The 24,763-nt window shown below is 56.8% G+C and overlaps 2 protein-coding genes and 1 long non-coding RNA gene across 6 annotated transcripts in view; 1 reads left to right on the top strand and 2 right to left on the bottom strand.

Moving 5' to 3' along the window:
* The window catches only part of FAM120B (family with sequence similarity 120 member B), a 41,050-nt gene extending 37,747 nt beyond the window's left edge, over positions 1–3,303 (bottom strand). The window contains exon 1 of one of the 2 annotated variants that reach the window (XM_090280108.1): positions 3,120–3,303. The gene's annotated coding sequence lies outside the window, so the exon portion shown is untranslated. The remainder of the gene's footprint in view (positions 1–3,119) is intronic. The other variant, XM_090280107.1, reaches the window with a different exon arrangement.
* LOC150008075 (uncharacterized) lies at positions 281–2,416 on the bottom strand. The gene is made up of 2 exons (XR_016511878.1): positions 2,299–2,416; positions 281–705 (listed from the first exon to the last, which is right to left on the bottom strand). It is a non-coding gene; the product is annotated as an uncharacterized LOC150008075 (long non-coding RNA).
* A 12,980-nt stretch (positions 3,304–16,283) lies between the features above and the next one.
* On the top strand, positions 16,284–24,460 carry DLL1 (delta like canonical Notch ligand 1). Of its 3 annotated transcripts, none has more exons than XM_090280105.1 (11): positions 16,284–17,228; positions 17,361–17,657; positions 18,169–18,229; positions 18,459–18,716; positions 20,455–20,515; positions 20,938–21,068; positions 21,190–21,359; positions 21,453–21,666; positions 22,560–23,355; positions 23,587–23,698; positions 23,839–24,460. In XM_090280105.1, exons 1-11 carry the CDS (start codon positions 17,175–17,177, stop codon positions 23,872–23,874), a joined length of 2,190 nt encoding a protein of 729 aa, XP_090136231.1. In that variant the 5' UTR covers positions 16,284–17,174; the 3' UTR covers positions 23,875–24,460. The 3 variants fall into 3 exon arrangements, with proteins under 3 accessions (XP_090136231.1, XP_090136230.1, XP_090136232.1); XM_090280104.1 differs by having other exon boundaries at positions 23,584–23,698; XM_090280106.1 differs by having other exon boundaries at positions 23,584–23,698; positions 23,787–24,460.
* Positions 24,461–24,763: the final 303 nt, after the last annotated feature.

Here is a 24,763-nt window from a genome sequence, read left to right as displayed (position 1 = left end):
AATTATCTCCAAATTTAAAACAAAGCCATTTAATATTAATGACGGTTTACTACACTTATAATTTTTATAATGTAGATTGCTTTTTAACATTGGAAGAATATTTTTAAAAATTTTTTGATTAAAAAAGTAGCCATATTCTTAGCAGAAAATCACAGAAGAAAAAAACTACTCATAACCTTGTCTTCCAAAGGACTATAATACTCTAGAGCATGTTTCTAGTGCTTTTCTATAACCTACTTTGTGTCTTAATTTATTATGAACATATTCCCAAATCAGCATGTTAACCTCCCACAGGGTCAGTTTTAATGGGTGCACAGTGTGGGTGGAAAACGAGTCACTCAGCCCTACTGCAGAATGTTCAGGCCATTTCCAGTGCTGCACGCCACCATGTGTGGCAGTCTGTGAGCACATCTGGATGGCTCCCTTGGGATGAATCTTAGACGTGAAACTGCCAAGGTCAAGTGACAGCACATCTGGGCCCCTCTTCTCCCACAGGCTGTCCGTCTGCAGCTGTAACTCACCAGCACTGAGCTCCCCTCCACACCTCCAGGGTGGTTTCACCTGAACATAAATCTGGTTTCCTCGGTCAGCCAGCAGCTTTGCGCAGACACAGAGCCATGACCAAGGCAGAGAGCCAGGCCTGCCCTCCAGCAGCTTACACTCCAGTAGGAAAACGTCCAAGAGGCAACAAGCACTTGGCCGTAACTGCAGGATAGAGGAGGGCAGAGACCATGGACATGAGGCATGCACAGCGGGAAGACTCAGCCTAGGACCAGGACCCACGATGGCCATCCCAAGTGGCCAGATAGAGATAGGAGACAAGGCAGAAGGCAGGCCTGAAGCAAAAGTGAAAAGGGGTAAATTTAAGTCTACAAAGGGTGTCTATTTTATTATTAAGTGGATGCTTCTTGTCTTTTCTATTAAGTAGTTTAACCTGGAACTTTATGTGTTCCTCAAACATGGAAAATGGAAAAAAATAACCCCAAATGCTAAGTATGATGAGAAAAGAAGAGGGAGCTGAGGCTGCCGTAGACGGAGCCAGACAGCAAAGGGACTTGAAAAACCACTTGTGTGTTGACACACTGAAGGGAAATCAGACGACCGTGCACTTTAGAAACACCGCCCTGCCTCTGCGTGGAGACAGGACGAAGATGGCAGGAATGGAGACCAGTGAGGGGCCACCGTGGACACCGGCATTCTGCCTGCCCAACATCCCACACCCTCACTAGAGGACTATAGAACCTTATTTCCCAGTGCAACAGCCTAAGGAGGGTACACAGACCGTATTCTGGCCACCAGGGAAACCAAAGGCATGAAAGCCACTACCCCACCTGGAATCGGTTACCACTCAGCTGGAGTTGCCGTGTCCAGGCCCTGTGCTAGCACAACAGTTAACAAGACAAAGTCCCTGCCCAAGACCTGGACCTTTAAAGAGGGAGGCCCCCTGGCTAGTGCCGTGCAGTGGACTGAGCGCCGGCTGGCCTGGGAACCAAAGGGTCGCCGGTTCGATTCCCGGTCAGGGCACAGGCCTGGGCTGTGGGCCAGGTCCCCAGTGGGGGGTGCGCGAGAGGCAACCACACATTGGTGTTTCTCTCCCTCTTCCCCCCCCCTTCCCCTCTCTCTAAAAATAAAATGAAATATTTAAAGAGGGAGGCAAAGGCTCAAGGGCCTTCAGGAAAGAAGAAACCTGGGGTTAAGTGTGTACATATGTCAAAACATAAAATTGTAAACTTCAATGTTTCTTCGTTCTAAGAATTTTCTGCGAAGAACATGGCTACATTCCGCATCTGAAAACCCCACCGCAAACGTCCCCTCTAGCCCCGCCGGCACGTGATCGGTTTGGCTCCGTCTCTGTTGGAACGGGCACCACCGTCAGCAAAGGCAGGAAGGGCCGGGCACCTGCGGGAGTCAGCGGCCCGAGGTCACAGGCAGTAACCGCAAAGCTGGGACCGGAACCCACCCGCCTCCAAAGCCTGCGGTCCTTTCCCCGGGCCACACCCCGCCGAACCCCTGCATTTCAGTCCAGAGATCTACCCTTCCTGAAGGTTCGCCCGGCCCCAGGGGCCTTAACAGAAGGATCAGGACCCACGGGGCAACCCAGGCGCAAGACCCCGCCCCCCCCGCAGCTGGTCGCGACCCGCAGAGGCCCAGGACGCCGCCGCTGTCCCCGGCCGCAGAAGAGGACAGTGTGCAGCCCTGCGAAAACCGAGGCCTCCTTTCCTCAGCACGCAGAGTGAGAACCCAATACGAACTGTTAAACCTTCCGCGTGGGCGCTAACCCGCTCAGGCCCGACTTACCGTCCACGGGCCATGTCTCTACTTAATTCTAACTCGGTCCTCCGCCCGAGCACGGAGAAGACCGGGAAGGGCACTGGAGGGAGGCCAGCGGTGGGAACGCAGGGCGCTGACCTGGGAAAGCACGAGGGCACAAAAACTAAAAAAAGAACAAGAACAGCCGAGAGGGAGAAGGGCTCCAACCAAACGACCGCTAGGCCACAGCCGCGCCGGCCTCTGCGGCCGCGCCGTCGGCGGGAAGCACCGGCGCCGCCTTCGCGCCAGGGCGCTCCCTGCCCCCCGCCCCGCCCTCCGCGACCACCGTCTTTCCCCAAACGTGTCGCGGAGCCGCAAACCTAGCCCACCTTCTCCGCAGGCGGGAGCGGCTCCGCCCCGCTCCCTCCCTACGCCACTGTCCAAACTCGGCTCCGAGCCTCCCCGGCCGGCGGAGACGCGTCGCCGTCGGTGAAGTTCCCGGCCGTCAGCGAGCCACGGTCACCCTTCTGTCCTCGAGGGCCCGGTGCTCGCGGGGCACAGGCTCGGGGTCAGGGCAGCGCAGGGCGGCAGCGCAGACCGCGACGGCTCGGCGGGACGACTGCGACCGGCTGGCCGCCGAGGACACAGGGCCGGCCCGCGTCGCCTGGGGAGAGGGAGCGGCGGCGCAGGGCTGGCGGCCCCGGGAGCGGAACGGCGGGGCCGAGGGGAGGCAGGACCGCGGGAGCTCGGACCCGGGCCCAGGGGCCGCCGCGGGCTCAAGGCGGGGGCGGGCCGCGGCGGCGCAGACCCACGAACGCGGCCAGCGGAGCCGAGGCCCGGACAGGACTGGCCCTCGGACTGGGCCCTACCTAGAGATGCGCCGGCACAGACGGAGACGCACCCGCACCGCCTTCGGCTCTGCCGCGGCCGCTCACGCACTTCCGCTTCCGCTCCGGGCGCTTCCGCTGGGGCGGGGCCGGGGCGCCGAAGGAGCGACCTGCGCAGGCGCCGGGGAGCGAGGTGCGCAGGCCCTGCGCCCGTTGCCTGGGAAACCGCGCGGTGGGGCGGAGGTTGATGTCCGCGGTCCTCGCCCTCTGCAAGTGCTGCTGAGACGCGGATCCGGCCCGCTCAGGTCGCCGTCCGTGCTGCCGCGTAGAACGGCGGGCGGGCGGGTCCCAAACCCTGAGCCCCCGGCGCGGTCCTGCGGCGCGACGCCTCGCGGGACGGAGCGTGGACTCTGAGCCAGGTCTCGGCCGCAGGGCACCCTGGGGACGAGCTCCCGTGCGCTCGGAGGTCCGGCACCCTTCGCACTGCGCGCGATCCCCCTCCGCCTGCGATGCCACCCTTCTCTCTACGGCCGAGAGAACATCCAGATAGCAAGCGTGATGGCAGAGCAATAGCCTTGAAACCAATCTCATTTATTTATAAGAAAATTATTGGCAAACCAGTTATGAATAATACTAAGTTAGGGTGCGTCTCGTACCCGCGCTGACGCACAGCGTGTCTGAGGAAAGCGAGCCCCGGGAGCAGGAGGCCGCGGTGGGACCGAAACCGTGGAAGGCGGCACCTGCAGAGGCGAAGCACTTGAAAGATCAAGCGCTCAAAAGAATTCCCAAGTGGAAGTGACACCATGTGCACGCATGAAACAATTTGGACAGGAAGCTCTCCATTTGGCACACACGGATTTCATGTCCTCTTGATTCCGCCCCCCCAAGTATAATCAGGCTGTGCTCAGCAGCCACCAGTGGTTGGGTGTCCGGAGTTACAGCGACGAGTGTGTGAGGTGGGCTCTCGTCGCAGGGGATGCAAACACATTACGCTTAGAAGACAAATGAAAGGCCCTGGCCGCTGTGGCTCAGTGGACTGAGTGTCGGCCTGCGAGCCCAGTGTCGCCGGTTCGATTCCCAGTCAGGGCACGTGACTAGGTTGCACGTCAGGTCCCTAGTTGGGGGCGCGAGTGAGAGGCAACCACACAGTGATGTTTCTCTCCCTCTCTCTCTCCTTTCCCTTCTCTCTAAAAATAAAAAATAAGTAAACAAACAAGTAAATTATTAAAAAAAAAAAAGAAGACAAGTGAAGCGTAGGTCTATGGTGGCAAGGAAGTGTGGTGTGAGCGGGGCCTGGAAGGAAGGGTGGGGACTTGAGACGGGATCGGAAGAGAAGGACTTCTGGGCAGACAGCGAACCGAGGAAAGCGGAGGAAGTAGGGCTTCACGTGGTGTCAGAGAGGAACCAAGGACGCCAGACTTCAGGAGCCGGAAGTCCGCACGCGTGGACAGTGAAGGCTGGCTGCCCAGCACCGCCACCCGCACCCATTCCTCACGCGAGTCCTACCACTGGGTAATCATCTACCCCGCAGAGCTTCCAAAAAGCTTTACAGGACTGCCTCCCGCCTAGAGACTCACATGACCAACGATCAACAGACATTTGAGGAAGACAGGAAAATATGAAAGAAAACAAAAACAAAATAGGCACTAGGAGAAGAAAATGTTCCAAAAACGTAATTATTTTCAGTCTCTGAAGATATTACATCCATAACAGGTATATAAAAGCGCATTCAGAAACTAAGAAAGAGGTCTTGAGAATTCAGAAAGTAAACTGAAATTTAAAAAGTGATAAAAGATGATAAATTTGATGATATCTCTCAGATAATAAAATGAGAAGAAAAAGACATGGAAGAACAGAAAACATACGAAAATTAGAAGATTAAGAAGTTCAACATCTGGAAATAGCAACTACAGGAAAGAGAACAGAGAAAATGAAGAGAAAGAAATTACTCAAGAAATAATTCAAGAAAACGTCCCAGATCTAAAGACATGTTGTCATATTGAAAGGGCACAACACACCTGAAAAGACCCACACCAAGGCACATCATTACAAAGTTTCAGTGGTACAGACAAGATCTTAAAAAGTTCCCATAAGAAAAAAAATAAATGGTTCTCATTTAAGGTATTGGAAATCAGAAACGCATGGTAATTCTCAATAGAATCTCAGGAAGCTGAAATTAATTTTAACATGGAATTCTCTCAATGAAAATATTTGTAAAAAATATATATATATTTGTTACATGTGGGTAAAATAAAGATATTATTATCTTTAGTATTAATATTATTAATATTATCTACCAAATACTTAATTTCAGAAACATGTTGGAGGATAGTCTCCAAAATAAAGAAGTCAAGAGAGAGGAATATTTAGGACCTAGAGAGTGGGAATCCAGCTAAGGAAGAGGAGGGAAGTCCCAGGATGAGAGCTAAGGACCATCTAGATTGGAGCAGAAGGCCCCAGAGACGTATCTCCAGGAAAAGTGTGACTCTTCTAATATCTGATGGATTTGAACATTTTAAGAGAGATGCAGAGTTTGATGATCATAAATAACAGACACATAGAAAATTCATAAGCAAATAAATAAGGCAATTGTTGATTTCAGTAAAGACAAAAATTGTACAAAAATTGTAATCATAGCAGGTGTCTCAGCTATGAATAATGATGACACAATTTTATTAAGGTAAATAGTGAGTGGCAGTTTAATCAAAAGGATGCTATTTCTGAGAAATCGGAGGTGATCTTACATGTTTTCATAAATGGGTTGTTGAGGGGGACCAATGTCGTGCCACTCCAAAATATGCTTTTTGGGCTGGTTATTAAGAAAGAAAAGACTCAGAAAGGACCTTTGACCCTCCCTTTGGCTGCCTAAAGGAATCCAGGTAGGAAAACATGCTCAAAGGACGAGAGCATCATAATATAAACAAATGTGGCCAACAGGGAGGGACCTAGCGGAGTCTGGTGGTGAAACTGCCCCCTCCGTCCCATTGTTTCTGGTGGCCCCGAAAGAATTCCTTTTCCGCATGTTTGCTCTTTCTCCTCTGCCTGTGAGGTACTTGCTTTCCCTCTGCAATTCCAGATCCCTGTCTCCTCCTTTGGCCAAACTACCCGATGTGTCCTTAGGTCTCATATCCTTATGGCACCCCTGCCCATGTCATCCATAATCAATTTTGGACTTTGTTTTCCTGTTAATCTGTCTCGTGTTCATTAGACTATTAGCCTAGTTAGAAGAACTTGGGTGGGAGAAAAGATGTTTTCCTTTGACCCTCGCAGTGTCCAGGAAAAGGGTGGGGTTAACGCCTCATCTGCTAGGTTAGGAAGGTCACGGATAGTACACACAAGTGAAAAAAAAAGGCATCACATCAGAAACAAGAGTTAAACATGAAGGAATTGGCCGTGGGAATATGTGATGTGGGAAATTGCTATTTTTTTCTTACAATCTAGAAATACTATTTGAATTTTAAGATCTGTAAGTATATCCCTCTGATAAAAGGAAAAAGTTTAAAATTTAAGTTTTAAAAACTGGTTAAGTAACTAGTACAAGTGGTTGTAAGCAGAATAACTGTTACTGAAACCTAAATCTGTCTAAATTTCAAAGGCTTAAAAAAATTTTTTTTTAATGACTACAATACACTGCAGTGAAGGGATGGAAAAGCCAAAGATTGCTTCCAGATTTCTCTCCTGGGAGACTAAAAGTTGTACATAAAAATCAGTGTAACAGGAGAAAACAATATGTGTGATTATTCACATCTTCCACACAGACACTTTCCAGTGCCCTATTATACACATCAGCTTTTCCAGCTGGCAGGAGAGTCCAAAGACAGGCGATGAAGAGTTGATGTAAAAAGGAGAATGGGGAAGGTAGGAAAGGGAAAAGAAGAAAACCTGTAGGTTGAAAGTAGGGATAAGTTGGGAACTCAGGGACGGTAAATGAAGAGACAGAAAGGATACATGGAGAATGGGATAAACTGGGGAAAGGGAGGGATTCAGGGCTGCTTCTCTAGGTGACAAATGGACCCTTTAAATAGCCTTCAAGGTTTATTTGGAAATAAAAATTAATTTTACTTGAATGCTGAAGTTCTTTGAATGCAACAACCACACGGGCCCTAGATTTTATTTAAATAATTGTTCACCATCCAAAAATTGGGGAAGAAAAAAGCCACAACCATAAAACATACTGACTTCTCTACATGGTTGGTCCGCACCAAATATGACTGAAGTGCTTTACTGTTGACACAAGATGTCCTGTAGAAAGAACATGTCCCTTTTCTTCTGTGTGTCATCCTGGTTCTGTCTGTGCTCTGGGCCCTGCAGGCATCACGGGCGGGAGTGAGCAAGGTCTGAACCCCCGAGTCCCAAGGGTAGGGCACAGACGAGGAAGCCACCCCTGGGCCCTGACGATATGGAGGAACTACAGTTAACTAAGACCACTCAGCCTCCGAATTCTGAGTTCTTGGAGATGGTGTCTTTTCATTATTTTACTTTAATGCCAAACTTAATTTCTTTTTTTAAATTTATTACCAGAGAGAGGGGAAGGAAGGGAGAAAGAGAGGGGGAGAAACATCAATGTGTGGTTGCCTCTCGCGTGCCCACAACTGGGGATTTGGCCTGCAACCCAGGCCTGTGCCCCAACTGGGAATTGAACTGGTGACCTTTTGGTTCGCAGACTGGTGCTCAATTCACTGAGCCACACCGGCCAGGGCTGAACTTAATTTCTTTATAGTTGAGAGTATCAAATTAGGGTTTTCTGTTACTTGCAGCTTCTGTCCACGAAGGCATAATTCCTACAGAACTTGTTCTTCCACTCTAAACAACTAGAACACCAGACAAAATATATGATTTTACTATTTTCAGGCGGAGGACAACAGACAGTGAAGCAGAGTCTTGAGAGAAGGGACACAGTGGATAAACCTGCAGCTTCGCTGATCATGACGACAACGCAGGTGGTGTGGGTTGCCTGCATGAACCATGGAGGTGGGAGCACAGCTTTACTTGTGGTAAAGGTGGAAAGGAGACTGTTTGAGCAACTCAAGTTGAGATGGAGAAATTCCTTGAACCCTATGAATGACCAAATCTGACCAAAGAAGAAATTTAAAAACTTCAGTAACCCTATATTTATTTATTACATTGAATTTGCAAGCAAAAACTTTCCAACAAAGAAAACTCCAGACACAGTTGGACTCACTGGTGAATTCTCGCAAGCATTTAAGGAAGACATTTGAATCCTAAGCAAACTCTTTTCAAAAATCAAGAGTGGGGAGATTCCTCTATTCATTGTGTGGTTTACATAGTGGCAGAAACTTACCCAGCGAGGCTTGCTGTGCACAGAAGCCAGAGTTGTGAAAAGCAAAGGCTCTCCTTGCGAGTGGCCTAGCAAGGAGGCAGGGGACGGGGCTCAAATCTGTCTTCTGGATCCAGGGTTCCAGGCAGGACTCAAGGGTTTTCAGCACCGGGTCTTCCTGGACAGCGGAGCTCGGCTTCGAAAGGGTCCTGGTGCTGGTCCAGGGTTCTGGTCCTACCCTGGTCCTTGGGTTCTGTGGGCGGGAGCAGCGAAGGCTTCACAGACGTCCCTTGTGAGTGGGGTAAACTTTGTTTCTGGGTTTCGTTAGACACAGGATAGGACCAGCTTGAGCTGGTTCTGCAGTTACAAAAGAGGTTCCAATTTCTTTTTGGACCTCCAGGCGCCATGACCCACGAGGGGCTGTATGAAAGGACAAGTGAGGACATGAAGTGGCCTTCTCACTCCCATGTGCTGGGGGCAGCTGGGTCGGGCTCTAGCCCCAGCTGTGACTGGTGGTTGGCGTAAGCCAGTCCTGGCTTTCCCACTTGCTGGACTGTGGCTGGTTGATCGGTAGCTTGGAACTTAGTTCTAGCCACTGAGAAGCCGTTTTACAGGGCCCCCAAGAACCCGAATTAACCTATGACTGGTAATAGGACAGTTCCAAGTACCACTGAAACAAATGATGGTTTGTGATTGTTCCTTAAAAACCCAGCCTCCCCAGCCATGCCCGTTTACCCAGCAACAGCCCAGTGAGTGCGCTTGAAAGCCCTTGCTACTGGTTATTATGGTGGTGACTGGGAAACAGCCCCCTAACCTGTTCCCATTTCCCGAGAAGAAAACAGCATTTTGAAAACACTTCTTGATGGCGAGCCAGTGCTGTCCCCTGGGGGGTGGCGGAGGGGAGGGGGCGAGACTTAAAACACCGAGAAGGGAACTGAACAGCAAGGTATGCACTGCTAGACGGTAGGTCCTGTGTTTCGGGCTGAAGAAGTTGTGTGGGTCGGAAGGCGACAAACATTTGCCTGAATGTGTCCCCTCTTTTTTCTCCAATACTTAGGCTGTTTATTGGGGTCCCTTCCTCCCCAGCCCATTTACTGGAGCCGGGCTTTGCAAAGCCGGTTTCCTAGCAGCGCATGCAGAAGGCCCATTCATATTACAATGGACGGAGAGGAAAGAAAGAGCGTGGTTTGTTTAAACGGCCTCTGTCTTCATTCACAGCCTGATGTCCGTCTGCATTGTGACGCCCACAATGGCACTAAAGGACTCATTGTGGCTGAAAACAAATCAAAACCGAATAAGGGATGAGAAGATAAAGGAGTCATGCACCAAAATTGCTGAAAAAAATCTTCGTCTTACATCTGAGATTTATGTTACCTTTTTGCTGTGTGGCCTATTGACCGGTGTTTATCAAAACCCCTAGAGTTTAATAAACAAAAAGATAAATGGGAACTTTATGTACATTTTTAAAGGCGCTTACACAGAACGGATGGGTTTGCCGGGTTGCCTGGGAAGCTGTTTAATAATTATCGTTTTTTGTTTGCACAACATTCGGGGAGCCGCGCTCGGCACTTGGTGTGTATTTTCCCGATAAACATGCCCAGGCTCTGCCCATGTGGCTCAACAGCGTCCCTCACACAGCCCTCCCCACCCCCACCCCAGCCCCGAGCAACATCAGATGTTGCGAGAACCCACGCCCAGTTCATCAGGCAACAGGTGGAAGGTTGAATAGCTTCACACGTTTTTCGGGAGAGGGGGTGGGGAGAAAGAGAAAAAGAGGAGGAGGGCGGGAGGGCCGGCTTTTGGGAGCCGATTTAAGGATTAGATCAGATGTTATTGCTAGTGAAAAATTAAACAGCCCGGTGCTCTGGGGAGTGCAGATTAATATATTTAGTGGCCGCGCACAAAGGCTGCTCATTGTGGCCACGTCTGAATGCCTGTGAATAGGACGGAGCATATGCAGCCTGTCACCGCAGGTGCCCACATCTGTTCTTCCCGGGCAGATGCTCACAGAAAAGGGGGGTGGGGGGGGAGGCCAGGGAAGGACAGCGTAGTCGAAAGCTCCGCCTCACCCAGGGCTCCTGGGGTCCAGAGGGGACACTCCGCGGGGAGGGCGGGTCCGAGCGCCCCGCGCCGGGTTAGGGCTGGGGGCGCGGCGTCTCCGGGGCGACTGCGTTTGAGTGCCTGGGGCGCCGGGCCGGGTGATTGACGGGCCGCCCGGGGACCCGGCGACAGGTGCCCGCGACCTCCCGGGTGGGGCGCGTCCCACAGAGCGAGGCCTCAGGGAAGGCCTGCCGCGCTTCGCCCTTCGACGCCCTTTCTCTCCCTCCGCCATTGTCTTACAAAGTCACAGGCCTGCGATTTCCAGGTCCCAGCATTGACGAAGGTGACCAGGCAGTGAGTCCCGAGGTCGGGGTCTGGGGCCTAGGGGCGCATCCTTGCGGAGTGCACAAAGGTCCCGACGCCCACGCGCAGACCCCACGAACAGTGCGGGCAGCCGCCCCTCAAGTCGCCAGGGGTCTGCCCCTGGCTCCCCTCGCCCGCTGCAGGGGCACGCGGGCGTGAAACCATCTCGAGGCCGACAGGGTCCGCAGGGAGGCCCCCAGCGTCAGGGGGTGGCCCGCCGCACATCCGAGTCAACCTGGCTCCTCCCCGGCCCGACATAAACGCCCCTCCGGTCGGGCCCGGCGCCGCCACCGCCTCCAGGAAGCCCTCCGGAGCGCTGAAGTCCACGGTCGTGGGGTACAGCAGCCTCTACCCAACTCCCCCCGCCGGGCCGGCGCGTTCTACTGCAGGAAGGTCCGAGGGGCCGCCGTGCGGCGGGGTGGGGAGCGCGCGGCGCAGCAGCTGCGCGGTCATCTGATCCAGGACAAAGGCGCGCCCGCCGGGGCCCGGGCCAGGTAAACACGTGCTTTGTCATGGAGATGGGCGCGCGGCCCCGAGCAGATGATCCGCGGTTTCGGGGAGAGGCGGCCGCAGCCGAGGAGACGGCGGGGGTGGGGTGGGGTGGGACGGGTGGCGCGGGGAGGGGGCGACGCGTGGAGGAGTGGGTGCGCGAGAGGCTGGGCCGGGCGCAGTGCGGGCGCGGGGAGCCGCGGAGGCGCGGGGGAGGGGCCGAGCGGTCCTCAGTCCCCGCCGCGCCGGAGCCACGCGACCGGCCCTTTCTCATGCAAATCCGCACATGCCTTTGCAAGGACCTGCAGACCGCGACCGCCACCTCCAGCCACCGCGCACCGGCTCAGGTGGCGGGGCCCCCGGTGCGCCGCATCCTAAACATCAAAACAAACCTCGTGGGCATTTCTTCCTTCGCCTCCCCGCCGCCGCTGGTCCCCTGAAAAAGGAGAAGTCATGAAGCACGGCTGACCCTGGAGGGAAGTCGGGGCAGCCGTCTCGTTCTCCGGGTCTCCAGAGGCCCGGCCTGAGGTTAGAGGGAAAAAGCCTTCGGAGGAGCTGTCAGGGCCGATTGTTTCTGCCTGGGCTTCTGTCCTGCCACCGCCCGCCCTCCCCCGGCCCCCCACAGACCTGCGGCCGGGGGGTCGCTGTCCTGGGCGTCTGTGGGGCCCTGCCTCCGTCCAGGCTGTGCCACCAGGAGGGCAGAAGAGGGTGACCCCCCGGGCGAGCGGCGCAGTTGACCCTCCAGCGAGAGGGAAGCCTCCAGTGTCCACACAGGAGCTCTACCTGCCCCTTCTCCTTCCGGCTGTGGGGGAATGAATGCCTTAGGTCAGCGGTTTTCAACCTTTTTCACCTCACGACGCCATAAACTAGTTACTAAAATTCTGCAGCACACCAACACACACACACACACACACACACACACACACACACACACACATACACATCTGCTGGCATGGCAAAAACGGGCGAACTTTTGATTCACTCACACTGGAAGGCTCTTGCTGTGTTGGCTGCTGTTATTTTTTTTTACTTGACAATCTGAGGGAAAGAGGTCAGTGTCCCTGACTCCATGGTCAGATACTGCAGGTTTTAACAATTCTGTGGCACACCAGTTGACAATCGCTGGCTTAGGTGGGAAGGGCTTTAGCCAGCAAGATCCAGACATAACTCAAGGAGAAATGTATCTGTATATACATTTGGGTCGTGCATGCGTCTCAGGGACTGGTTCCTCAGAACAGCTTAAGGAGAGGGGAGGAGGCACAGATGGAAGCTTTACCCGGGGCGATCTGGAGGCGCTTCCTGACTTCCTGTGCGCACAGCAGGCAGGTGAGCCCCGCTGCTGGAGGGGCCGCTGTGACTGGGCAGGGGTGTGCTGCTGGGGGATGTGATACTAATACTAATTAATAAACATGTTTAGGAGCTCCCTCCTCCTCCTCCGTCTCCTTTTTCAAGTAAGCTGGCATGTTTGGTCAACACCAGATTTGCTTCCTGGAAGTTTTTTATTTTGTTGTTCTGAACAAGGACCCTAATTCTTCCTCGGAATAAGAGAACCTCTCTGTTGGGTATACAGTGTTCAGTTGGTCTATGAAAACACAAACCGCACTCAAGTCCCCAGACTTGTTTACACAGAAAACTGAACCTACGGCTGGCTTAGAGTCTGAAGCTGATTCTGGGCATTGTTTATTGCAATCTGCCCAGACCCGCCCCCCCACCCCCAGCCACACAGCCACACACACAAACACACACACACACACCTCGAGAAAAGGACCTTTCTTTGGGTGAAAGGCAGTTTGACACGAGATTGGGTGAGAACGCTAGTTAGTAGGTCACACTCACTGCCCAGCATGGGCACATTTAATTCAGTAAAGTGGCCTAACAGGGTGGCTGGTGAAATGAGACAGGGGGCTCTGCTGTGGTTGTGCCCTAGTTCTGCCCTGACAGCCGTGGCCATCCAGGCTCTGCGCTCCGTGTGCCTGGCGAGAACAAGCCGGCACTGGTCGGTCAGGCCCTCTCCTCTCCCGCGTCTGATGTATGGGGTGCCTTCTCAGCCCTAATGAGCCTCACTTTGTACAGCGAATTTGCTGAGACATCAAAAAGTATTTAAAAGAAAGTTTCCTGCTTTTTCCTAATGAGCAAGGTGAGGATTTATGGTGTGTGGGGCGGGGGAATCTGGCTGCGAGGGCCAACACAGAGGAGGCCTATTGAACATCCTGTAGCCTACGCTCCTTCCTGCATTTCGGGGGTGCAGAGCGCTGAGTTGCAGGAGTATAGAGACACGCAGTTAGGGAGTGAAAAAACGCCATTTGGTTCGGAGCAGATGGCTGGCTGGGGGGCTGATGGCGTCTAAAGGCGTGTCATCCCCCTTCAGCCCGAGTCCCTGAGGGCTCCCCTTGTCCTCCCAATCAATGAAAATTAAAGTGCAAAGAAAGGGTGAATAGTTGGACCTCGAGTCTCTCCTTTGTTCCTCTCAGCTACTGGCGTGCAGGAGTTAAACTACAACAGGCTCCCACAGAAACACCGGAGTTAAACAGTCTCCCTCGGCTCGGCTTGGGAAGGGAGAGGGGGGAGCCCACGTGGAGTGGGAGAGAAGAGGAGGAGGAGGAGGAGGAGGAGAAAGGAGGAAAGAAGGACGGGGAGGAGGGAGGAGAAGAAAGACTCGTTCTGCTCGATTTCCGCGATACAGAATCGCGTGGCATAAATTAGGTTGGAAAAGAATGGGCGCTTTGGGCAAGATTCTGATGGGTTTTACGATGCCTTTCAGTTCCGCTGTAATCGAAAAATCTGGGCCATGTCAATTTAACAAATACTTGATACCGAGGGGGGTTTGTTAAAGATTTGGGGCAAGTCTCTTCCCCCCAAGGTTTAAGCCCTTGCACGTGGAAGTTTTAATCTCCAGTTTTATAAACAGGCATTCAAACGAGCCTGTTTACCACTTCCATTTTCTAATTAAAAGGTTCCTGATATTTCATTTCTTACTCAACCTGCTCCCAGGCTGAGGCACAGAGCATTTAGAGTTCGCATTCCTCTCTTCCTCTTGTCTCCCCTGCTCCTGGAAGCCTCTCACTTCCCCACCCACCCACCCACCACACACACACACCAGTTTCCATGCTGGGGGGGACAGAGTTCTCAGAAATTAGCTTTCAGAGGAAACATGGATGTAATGAAAAAAGGATGCTGACACTAGGTGGCAAGATTAAATTAGGATTGGCCAGCCCGCCAGGGTAGTGAGTCCTTGCAAGCTCCGTGGGCCGCAGCGCGGGGAGGGCCCGACGCGGGCGCAGCAGCTTTTGAAGCTTCCGTTTGTTCAGAACCAAACAGTAGGTCCAAGCCTGCCTTTCCCACCTCAGCTTTAAACGTTACTTCCGATGCAGTCTTTGCTCTCCACGAGGCAGCAGTGGGAATCCTGAAACTTTATGGGTATTTGGGAGCCACACGTTCAGGATGCGGCTGCCTAACCGGAGGGACTTCCGTGGACGACACCAGGTGATTTTTAGATTGCCGTTTTCGGCGGTTTTGATATTTATGATATGTTGTTGTGGCCTTGACGTCTGTCGCAATGCAAGCTCCATTTTGCCAGGACAGTTACCACCAAGAAGGCACCTACAGCGAGGCCGCTGTCCAAGGGACAACTTACTCTGACACTCACACCTTCCTGCCCAGGAAGCCCCGTAGGGGTGTGTGTGTGTGTGTGTGTGTGTGTGTGTGTGTATTGGCTGGGGGGTGGGGGCGGGTCGCAGGGGGTGGTGAAGGCGGAGCAGCGACTGGAGAGAGACCTCGGAGTGCGCCAGCACAAAGCTGGATGCCAGAGTAGGAGTCTACGCCCCACCTTAATCCTGCCTTGAGCCCGCGAGCCTGAGAGCAATTTATGTGATACGTGTGTTCTCGTTCCTCCCAATAAACTCATTTCCCTTTAAAAAAATGAAAAGAAAAGTTCTAGTGTCTGATGGACATGTAAAAACCTAATAAGGTGATGGCTGTGTAAAGGTGGCGGGCGGGGGGAGCGGCGAGGTCTTCGGAGCATGTGCCGGACATTGTTGCAGAGGCCGCTGCGCGCGCGGAGGGGAGCTCTTTCCCTCCGCATTGTGCGGGGAGCAGGTGCGGTCCGCATTACCATACAGCTGAGCGCACAAAGAGCCCCTGATTCAGGCTCGCACAATAACAGACTGCCTTAATGACAGCCACGCGAACGACACACACCAAACTCACTTTTTACCAAGCGGAGGGAGGTCGAGGGGGACTACCCAAGAGAGAGGGTCGGAGACCCAGGGAAGGTGGCGGTGGCCGAGAATCGCGCCGGGAAGGGTGTGCGTATGCACTGCGGGAGGAGGGGCTGTAGGTTAAGGCGTCGGGATCTCCCGGCGGGGGGGCGGAGGAACGCACTACCCGGACACCGCCCCCACCCGAGGCCGCGGGGACACCCGGGTCCCCCGGAGCGCCGCGCTGGTCTCCGGCCCCGCCCTGAGCGCGGGATCTGCGTTCCCAGAGCAGAGTCGCCATCCTCGGCCGGGAGGTGGATGGGTGTCAGTCCTTCCCAAACTTCTCGAAACTGCCGCTGCGCTCGCGCCCGCCCGGGTCCTACCGCGTCCTCGGCCCCCGCTCCCGGAGACTCCTTCTTCGGAAGAGGCCGCCCGGGAGAAGGCGGCCCACCGGGAATCGGGCCTCTAACTTCACAACCCCCCTACCCCCTCACCCCGGTTCCCGAAGCCCCGGAACGCGGCAGCGCGGGGAGACGGTGGGCGGGCGCCGCGGCCGGCGCACCAGTCCGGCTGCGCTCCGCGGGCAGGAGGCGCGGCACCGCCCCGCGTGTCCCCGTGGGCCTCCGAGAGCCTGCGGCCGAGGAGGCCGGGGGCGGAGGCACCAGCGTCGGGATCGGAGAGGATTCTTGCGGGGACGTTTTGCAGGAATGTAAATGAATGCGTTTTGTGTCGAGAGGGGGGAGGGGGGCTGGGGGCGGGCGCAGGGGAGGGCCGGAGGCGGGGAGCGGTGGGGGCGGGGAGGAGGGTTGCACATTTTACAGCTCACTGACCATTTGGCGATCCATTGAGAGGAGGGTTTGGAAAAGTGGCTCCTTTGTGACAGCTCTCGCCAGATTGGGGGGCTGCTCATTTGCATCTCATTAGCCATGCAAGCGGCCGGCAGAATATAAGGGCGCGGCGCTGGCGAGAGCCAGACCCTCGGCGCGCACCCGCGGGACCTGGCGGCCAGGGCGGATCGTCGCGGGGGACGGGTCGCTGCGCGCAGAGCCTCCTCCCACGCCCCGCCTCGTCTGCGAGCGTGTGCACTCGGATGGCACTGGCTGGGCCCCTCAGAACGACGCGAATCTCCGCGGTGGCACAGGAGCTATCAGCGGCCCAGGCTGCCTCCCGAGCGCCCGCCGCCGCCGCCGCCGCCGCCGCCGCCGCCTCCGAGTGACCCGGCTCGGCCCGGCCCGCTCACCGCCGGCCCCGGATGATCGCCGCGACCGTGGATTTCCAGACCGCGCCTCTCACCGGACTCGGAGGAGCCTCGGCAGCTCCTAGGGAACTAAGCTGACTCTCTGGACGCTTTCTCTATCCCTCCCTCTCCCTTTTTTTTCCCTGAGAAGACGCTTAAGAAAGAACCAGGAAGCAGACCAGCCGTACCCACTCGTGGATTGAAAGAAAGAGGGGGAAACCGAAAGTTGCCGCTCCGGGAGCAATCTCACCGAGTGAGCTCTGCCCCTCGCGCATCCCCGGCTGCCTCGGCCGCCGAGGGCGATCCAAGAAGCCTCGGCCTGGACCGAGCCGGGCCGGACCCCAGGAGAAGGGAGTCCTGGTCGTCCCGGCCCGGCAGAGCCGGACTCTGCCCGAGCTGCTGGGCGCGCACGCGGCCCCTCGCACCCCAGCTGCTGCTCCTCTAGAAGAGAACCGGGGGAGCGCCGAGGGGGCGAGCGCGTCGGGCGGTGCACCATGGGCCGCCGGTGCGCCCTCGCCCTCGCCTTGGTCTCGGCTCTGCTGTGCCAGGTGAGTTGTCAGGAGCCCGGTGGGGTTAGGGAGCAGGACGCGCGGGGCAGGCCGCGGAGCGAAAGGGAGCGACGCCGCGCTGCGCCCCCCGCGCCCGCGCTCCCGCGCGCTCACGCCGCGTCCTCCCCGCAGGTCTGGAGCTCGGGCGTGTTCGAGCTGAAGCTGCAGGAGTTCGTCAACAAGAAGGGGCTGCCGGGCAACAGCAACTGCTGCCGCGGGGGCGCGGGGCCGCCGCCCTGCGCCTGCAGGACCTTCTTCCGCGTCTGCCTCAAGCACTACCAGGCCAGCGTGTCCCCCGAGCCGCCCTGCACCTACGGCAGCGCCGTCACGCCGGTGCTGGGCGTGGACTCCTTCAGCCTGCCCGAGGGCGCGGGCGCCGACCCCGCCTTCAGCAACCCCATCCGCTTCCCGCTGGGCTTCACCTGGCCGGTGAGCGCCGCACCTGCGCTCCGGGCGGGGCGGGTGACAGCCGGGGCAGGGAGAGGCGGAGAGGCGGGGGCCCGGACGTTTCCGCCTCCGGACTGTGCACCCGGCCCCCAAGTCGAATGCGCCCCATTCGGGGGAAAGGTCCTGGGCCTGCTCTTAGCCGGGTGGGTCGCATGGTCAGCCTCGCAGCGCGGCCTCTGGCCCCCTCCGCGTGGGTCCATCCCCTGAAGAGTGAGCACAGACCCTCTCCAGCCCTGCCTGGCTCTTGTGCAGTCTTTTTTAAAAAACGTGATATCCTGTACTAACGGGCTGAAAAAACACGCCAGGAAACCGCTCTTTAAAAAGTTCTTCCATTTCCTTGAGGAAAGTGAAAACAGGCGACAGATGTAGAGAGAGCCTCCCCAGGACTCCCGGCAGGCGCAGATCTGCCGCCAGGCCGAACCTGATCTGTCCCCAGTGCTTGGAGGGTTTGAGCGAGGGTTCCAGTTTTTCTTGTCTCCTCCCCTTTTCCCAGGGCACCTTCTCTCTGATCATTGAAGCTCTGCACACAGATTCTCCTGATGACCTTGCCACAGGTAAACACAAACCCCCAAACTCCAACACTCAGCAGTCTGCTCCCCCAGTTAATAGGTGCTTGAGCCCATGTCTTTCCAGACACCAGCGCCTGCGTCCACATTCTGCACGTCGCCACAGCAGCTCCAGGAGAGAGGCCTCTGGCCTCCTGCCCTTGCAGAATGCACGATCCTTACCCCCCCGGCCTCGGGGTCCAGAGTCAGAACCCGCAAGAGCCTCCTCTTCCCACAGAAAACCCGGAGAGGCTCATCAGCCGCCTGGCCACGCAGAGGCACCTGACCGTGGGCGAGCAGTGGTCCCAGGACCTGCACAGCAGCGGCCGCACGGACCTCAAGTACTCCTACCGCTTCGTGTGTGACGAGCATTACTACGGGGAGGGTTGCTCCGTCTTCTGCCGCCCCAGGGACGATGCCTTCGGTCACTTCACCTGCGGGGAGAGAGGAGGAAAGACCTGCAACCCTGGCTGGAAAGGCCAGTACTGCACCGAAGGTGGGTCCCGGCGGAGAGGAAGCTGCTTCCCTCGGTGATCCCACGGGGGAGCGTGCTGTGAGCTGAGACCCAGGCTGTGAGCATCAGAGGGGCGTTCCGGTGGCAAAACCGAGGCCGGGGGTGTCTGGAGAGACTTGCCAACTGCTCAGTCAGCCAGGGGAGGAGCTGGGGTCAACTCAGACGCTCCGGCTTCCGCTATGGGAAGCTGCCCTTCTTAATCAGGGCGGATTTGGGAGACAGGGCCGGGGGGCAGGAAGTCAGGGAGGGAGCAGGAGGGAGGAAGGAAGGGAGGAACGGAGAGCAGCGTCTGTGTGTGGGGGCCGCTTGAAACCAAGTTCTCTGGGCTGGGACAGTGTCCCACGGCAGGGGCCCAGTTCTCGCTCTGCAGTTGGTGCACTGGGCCTCTTCCCAGAGCTCCTGTGCGTGCAGACAGCCCACGTGATGCGCACATGCTGCAGGACCTGGTCCCTTGTGGGGGCGGGGGGCACGGAGGCTGTACATGGAGGCTGGGCTTGTGTGGGGCTGGGACCATAGCACCTTGTCTGTGAAAGAGAGACCTTCCCAAGCGACCTAGCCCCCAGCCTCACCCCCCCCCCCCCCCGCTTGTTACTCAGTGCTCTCCGGGGAGACCAGGCAGCTGCTTGATGGTAGTAGGGATATTCAGGGCAGGGGCAGGGGGATTGGTGAGGACCCTGTTGGCTCTTGGGTATGGTCCCACTGGTTCCTACTCCCCCCTCCCTGCTAGGTTCCCACTGCTGCCTGCACACCCAGGGATCGGATATCCTGACAGTCGGGGTGGGTCCTGGAGCCCCACACACTGCGCTGCCCTTTTTCTGCTTCGGCCCTGGGGCAGCACCCTCCCTGGGTCCCTGCGGGTCTGGGCCTAAGGTGAGGGCGGCCCCTCACTGTCAACATCCCTGTCGCCCAGCTTTGCCGAGCTCGTAAGCACTTGGAGCTCCACCTTGGCTGATCAGCTCTGTTGTCTTAAAAACTTGTGGAGCGGCTTGTTAATGAATTTCATAACCAGGCACAACCAGGTGGGAAGCCAGCCAGCTCCAGCCCCAGCCGACCCCCCGGGGCCAGGCCTGCTGCCCCGTCCTCACTGCCCGCGCGCTCCTTCACCGTGGGGTAGCTGGGGAGCCAGCAAACTCAAACTTTTTTCTTCTTATTCAAACACTGGAGTCTCTCCCCGCCCCCAGCGCGCGCGTGCCGTCCATTAGATCTCCGCGGGGATAGGTGCAGGGACGCACGCCCGCTCCCATTGGCGGAAAGGGCGCGCGTGCATGTGTGTGTGTGGTGTGTACACGCTGGGGCGCGGGAGGGCGGGGGCCGGGTGAGGGGCCCGTATTGTTGCAGGGCAGCTGCCGGGAGACAGCAGACAATAGAGCAGCTGTGCCGCCCTGTGCCGTGCAGGCCAGCTGTCCGCCCTTATCTGCACACACACTTTCTGGGTATTAAGAGGTGGAGCTTTGTGCACAGAATTGGGAAGTGGGGGAGGCGGAGGGGGAAGGACTTCTGACCCTCTCTTAGAAGAAAAGGGGATGGGGTGGGGGTGGGGGCTTCCGCGGCCTTTTGTCCTTGGGCGGCTACGTTAAGAAGAATGCTGGCCCTGGCTGAGTAAAGTCCGCAGTTACTAGGCAGGACGGAGGTTGGAGATTAGCTCGGCTGGGCTGGAAGGAGCCGGGCAGGCGGGCGGCGGGAGGCCCTGGGTCTGACCTGCTCTTTCTCTCGGCTGCAGCGATCTGCTTGCCCGGATGCGACGAGCAGCATGGGGTCTGCGACAAGCCAGGGGAGTGCAAGTAAGTCTGCAGCGCCCCTTCTCCCTCCTCTCCTTACCCGTTCTTGGCCTGCATGTCTGTGAAGCACCTGTGGGGACCGCGAGCTGCTGGGGGCTGGTCTCCAGGCGTTCCCACTGAATAAGTACAAGGTCACCTCGGCTCCCTGGTGCGGGGACTTATGGATGGCAGTGGACACGTGGCAGGGTTTAGCTCCGTGGCTCTCAGACGTGGGGAGTGTCACAGTCACCGGGGGAGCCTCTGGAGCCGCGGCCTGGTGGCCCCCCGGAGTCCGACCCTTCGGGCCCCCGAGGAGATTCAGTGTCCTGCCTGTGTGAGAACCAGAGGCGTTGGTGCTACTGGGAGACAGATTCCTGTGATGGGGGACATACCGTGCTGTCACCCAGGGATGTCAGCGTGGCCCTGACCCTGCCTCTGTCCCCCAGGTGCAGAGTGGGCTGGCAGGGCCGGTACTGCGACCAGTGCATCCGGTACCCAGGCTGCCTCCATGGCACCTGCCAGCAACCCTGGCAGTGCACCTGCCAGGAAGGCTGGGGCGGCCTTTTCTGCAACCAGGGTAAGCCTCCTGTCCGCCTGCTGGGACCCCGGGCTCCTGGCTTCTCCTGGGGAAGGCGCAGTCTTCCCCAGTCTGACCTGGGGCTTCCCTCCGCTCCTCTTCCTGTCCCTCTGTCTCCCAGACCTCAACTACTGCACGCACCACAGGCCCTGCAAGAATGGGGCCACCTGCACCAACACGGGCCAGGGCAGCTACACCTGCTCCTGCCGGCCTGGGTACACGGGCCCCACCTGCGAGACGGCGGTGGATGAGTGCGGCCCCGGCCCCTGCAGGAACGGGGGCAGCTGCACGGTGAGTCCCGGCACCGGGGGCTCGGCTGGACGTGGCCTGCGCGGGTCTCCTCGGGCTGCTTCAGGGAGCCTTCTCATCTTCTCCATCACGTAGGATCTTGAGAACGGCTACTCCTGCACCTGCCCGCCCGGCTTCTACGGCAGAATCTGTGAGCTGAGCGCCATGGCGTGTGCGGATGGCCCCTGCTTCAACGGCGGACGTTGCTCCGACAATCCCGAGGGGGGCTACACCTGCCGCTGCCCTGTGGGCTTCTCCGGCTTCAACTGCGAGAAGATGGATGCCTGCAGCTCCTCGCCATGTTCTAACGGTGAGGCGTGGTCACATGCCAGTGCTGCTGAGGGTGTGTCAGGAGCACGAGTTTAATCTCAACCCAGGTCCATGGCTTTGCAAGTTGCCCTTCAATCTGAACACAGGAGCTCTTTGCAGAGGTTTTGTCTGGGAGTGCCCAGGGAGCAAGAAAGGCGGGCAGTGCGCTTGTCCTCAGGGTCTGTGGGGAGAGCTGGAGGCGAGAGGCTACTGCGTTTGCTCCAGGCCACGCAGCCCCATGGGTGCGCGGAGGTGGCCCGCCAGCCATCACCTAGCCAAACAGCAGTCCTATGTGTCTGCCTGAGAAAGTGTGGCTGGGACGTCCTGAACACACTCACAGGGAGGGACACAGGACCCCAGACAGGCCAGATCTTTCTGGAAACTTCTGGAGCTTCACCATTAGGGTAATCTAGGGAACCTTCCAGTGGAGGAGAGTCACTTCAACCTCTCTGTCCGTGTGGAACAGAAGGTGTGGCTGTCCTGTGAACACACAGAGGTGCCGATGCCGCACTTTTAGCCAGGCAGCGAGCTGGGGGCTCAGCAGGTGGGCCCCCTGAGACAGTGGCCTCTTCTTTCTCTTTCTAACCTGTTCCCGTCTCTCAGGTGTTGTAATGGGGGGCAGCTCGTCCCCTCTGTAGACTGGGCGCTTGCCTGTGCCATGACGGCACAGCTGCCAGGGAGCGGGAGCGGGGCTGCCGTTGTTCTCGACCCAGTCCGGGCACCCACGGGTGCCTGGCAGGCAGTAGGATGCGTGGCCTTGAGTTGCGATGTCCTTCAGGCCACAGGCTGTCTGGTTTGTCCTTGTCTCTCGTGTGCAATGTGGCGGTGGACACGCAGCAAACACTGCAGGACGTTTGCTGGGTGACGAGCACTGGCTCCCGTCCTGTGTTCCAGGCGCGCAGTGTGTGGACCTGGGCGATGCCTACCTGTGCCGTTGCCGCGCCGGCTTCTCTGGGCGGCGCTGCAGTGACAACGTGGATGACTGTGCCTCCTCCCCGTGTGCCAATGGGGGCACCTGCCGTGACGGCGTGAATGAGTTCTCCTGCACCTGCCCCCCCGGGTACACAGGCAAGAACTGCAGTGCTCCGGTCAGCAGGTGTGAGCATGGGCCCTGCCACAACGGGGCCACCTGCCACGAGAGGGCCCGCCGCTACCTGTGTGAGTGTGCCCGGGGCTACGGGGGCCCCAACTGCCAGTTCCTGCTCCCCGAGCCGCCCCTGGTCCCGGTGGAGAACTTCACCAGGAAGCACGTGGAGGGCCCGGCTGGGCCGCTCCCCTGGGTGGCGGTCTGCGCGGGCGCGGCCCTCGTCCTCCTGCTGATGCTGGGCGGTGCCGCCTTGGTGGTCCTTGCACGACTGAGGCTGCAGAAGGCCTGTCCCCCTGCCGACCCCTGCCGCGGGGAGACAGAGACTATGAACAACCTGGCCAACTGCCAGCGCGAGAAGGACATCTCCGTCAGTGTCATCGGGGCCACACAGATCAAGAACACCAACAAGAAGGTGGACTTCCATGGTGACCGTGGCGCCGACAAGAATGGCCACAAGGCCCGCTACCCTGGCGTGGACTATAACCTGGTGCAGGAGCTCAAGGGCAACGATGCGGCCACCAGGGACCCCCACAGCAAGGGTGACATCCAGTGCCAGCCACAGGGCCCTGCGGGAGAGGAGAAGGACATCCCAACACTCAGGGGGTGCGTGCTGTGGGCTAGGAGGGGACACAAGGGAAGCCAGCTGGGGAGGGCCCCCCGAAGCCCAGGGGTTGCTGGGGGGCCAGGCAGAGAAGGAGTGCCAGCTGCGGCAGGCCCCCCAAAGCTCAGGGGTGCTTCGAGCTGGGCCGAGCTGGGCAGGAGCTCTGGTCATGTTCTTATTCAACAGCGTCCATACTTGTTCACTGTGGTTCTGTTTCGTGTTCTTTTCAGCAGGGACAGCTCTGGAAGGAGAAGGCGAGACTCCGTGTGCTCCACGTCAAAGGACATGAAGTACCAGTCGGTGTATGTCATATCGGAGAAGGATGAGTGTGTCATAGCCACTGAGGTGGGCCCAGGGGCCGCCCCGTGGGTGGCGGTCATGGAATGCGGCCCTGCTGTGGCGCTCACTTCCCTTTCTGTCTCGGCCCCTTTAGGTGTGAAATGGAGGTGAAGTGGCAAAATTCCCGTTTCTCTTAAAATAAATAGAATTCCAAGGATCTATGCCCCCACGGATGCTGCTGAGAGGGAAAAGGAGAGCCCACGACGCGCGGCTGCACGTGGGTCCCGGGAGTCGGCCGGCGATGCGGTGAGCGCGCTGTGGGCGCGGCCGTCCCAGGATGTCCGCTGCACTCTGCCTTTTCGCGACGTCAACATTGCACTATGGACAGTTGCTTTTAAAAAAATATATATTTAAATGAATGGACTGAATTACGACATAAGACGCATGCACTGCCTGAAGTGTATATTTTGGATTCTTATGAGCCAGTCTTTCTTGAATTAGAATCACAAACACTGCCTTTATCGTCCTTTTTGATACTAAAATGTGTTTTTTTTTCTAGGTGGAAAAAGATGTGTGTTATTTTTTGGACTTGTAAAAATATTTTTCATGATATCTGTAAAGCTTGAGTATTTTGTGATGTTCATTTTTTATAATTTAAATTTTTGGTAAATATGTACAAAGGCACTTCGGGTCTATGTGACTATATTTTTTTGTATATAAATGTATTTATGGAATATTGTGCAAATGTTATTTGAGTTTTTTACTGTTTTGTTAATGAAGAAATTCCTTTTTAAAATATTTTTCCAAAATAAATATTATGAATGACAATCTGAGGCATCTGACTGGCTCCTGAGCCCCGTCCCGGCCGAGGCCTCGCGGCAGACACAGCGCAGCCTCTGACTTCCTCTTACTAATGTCTCTGCCTGGTCTCGCTGGATTGATTACAAGCGACTTCCCTGGCTCCTGAGCCGGTTCCAGGAGCCTTCTGACAGCACCCCCAGGACAGTGGGCACTAGCGGCCCGTGGGCCGCCTCCCTCCCGAGCCGTCCTTGCTTTAAGGGCGGAACGAAGAAGCCTCATGTGGATGAAATATCCACAGGGAATTTCCACATTGCCACGGCAAAAACTTGG

This window comes from Furipterus horrens, unplaced genomic scaffold, assembly GCF_987537825.1.
Source record: "Furipterus horrens unplaced genomic scaffold, mFurHor1.1.pri manual_scaffold_6, whole genome shotgun sequence".
Taxonomy (NCBI): Eukaryota; Metazoa; Chordata; class Mammalia; order Chiroptera; family Furipteridae; genus Furipterus; species Furipterus horrens.
The sequence above is the reverse complement of the archived record's forward strand: the minus strand, read 5'-3'. Positions and strand labels throughout refer to the sequence as shown.

Coding starts and splice junctions, on each gene's coding strand:
- DLL1 (XM_090280104.1), top strand. CDS start 17,175: ATGGGCCGCCGGTGCGCCCTCGCCCTCGCCTTGGTCTCGGCTCTGCTG. Junction 17,229..17,360: donor TCTCGGCTCTGCTGTGCCAG/GTGAGTTGTCAG, acceptor TCCTCCCCGCAG/GTCTGGAGCTCGGGCGTGTT. Junction 23,699..23,838: donor AGTGTGTCATAGCCACTGAG/GTGGGCCCAGGG, acceptor TAAAATAAATAG/AATTCCAAGGATCTATGCCC.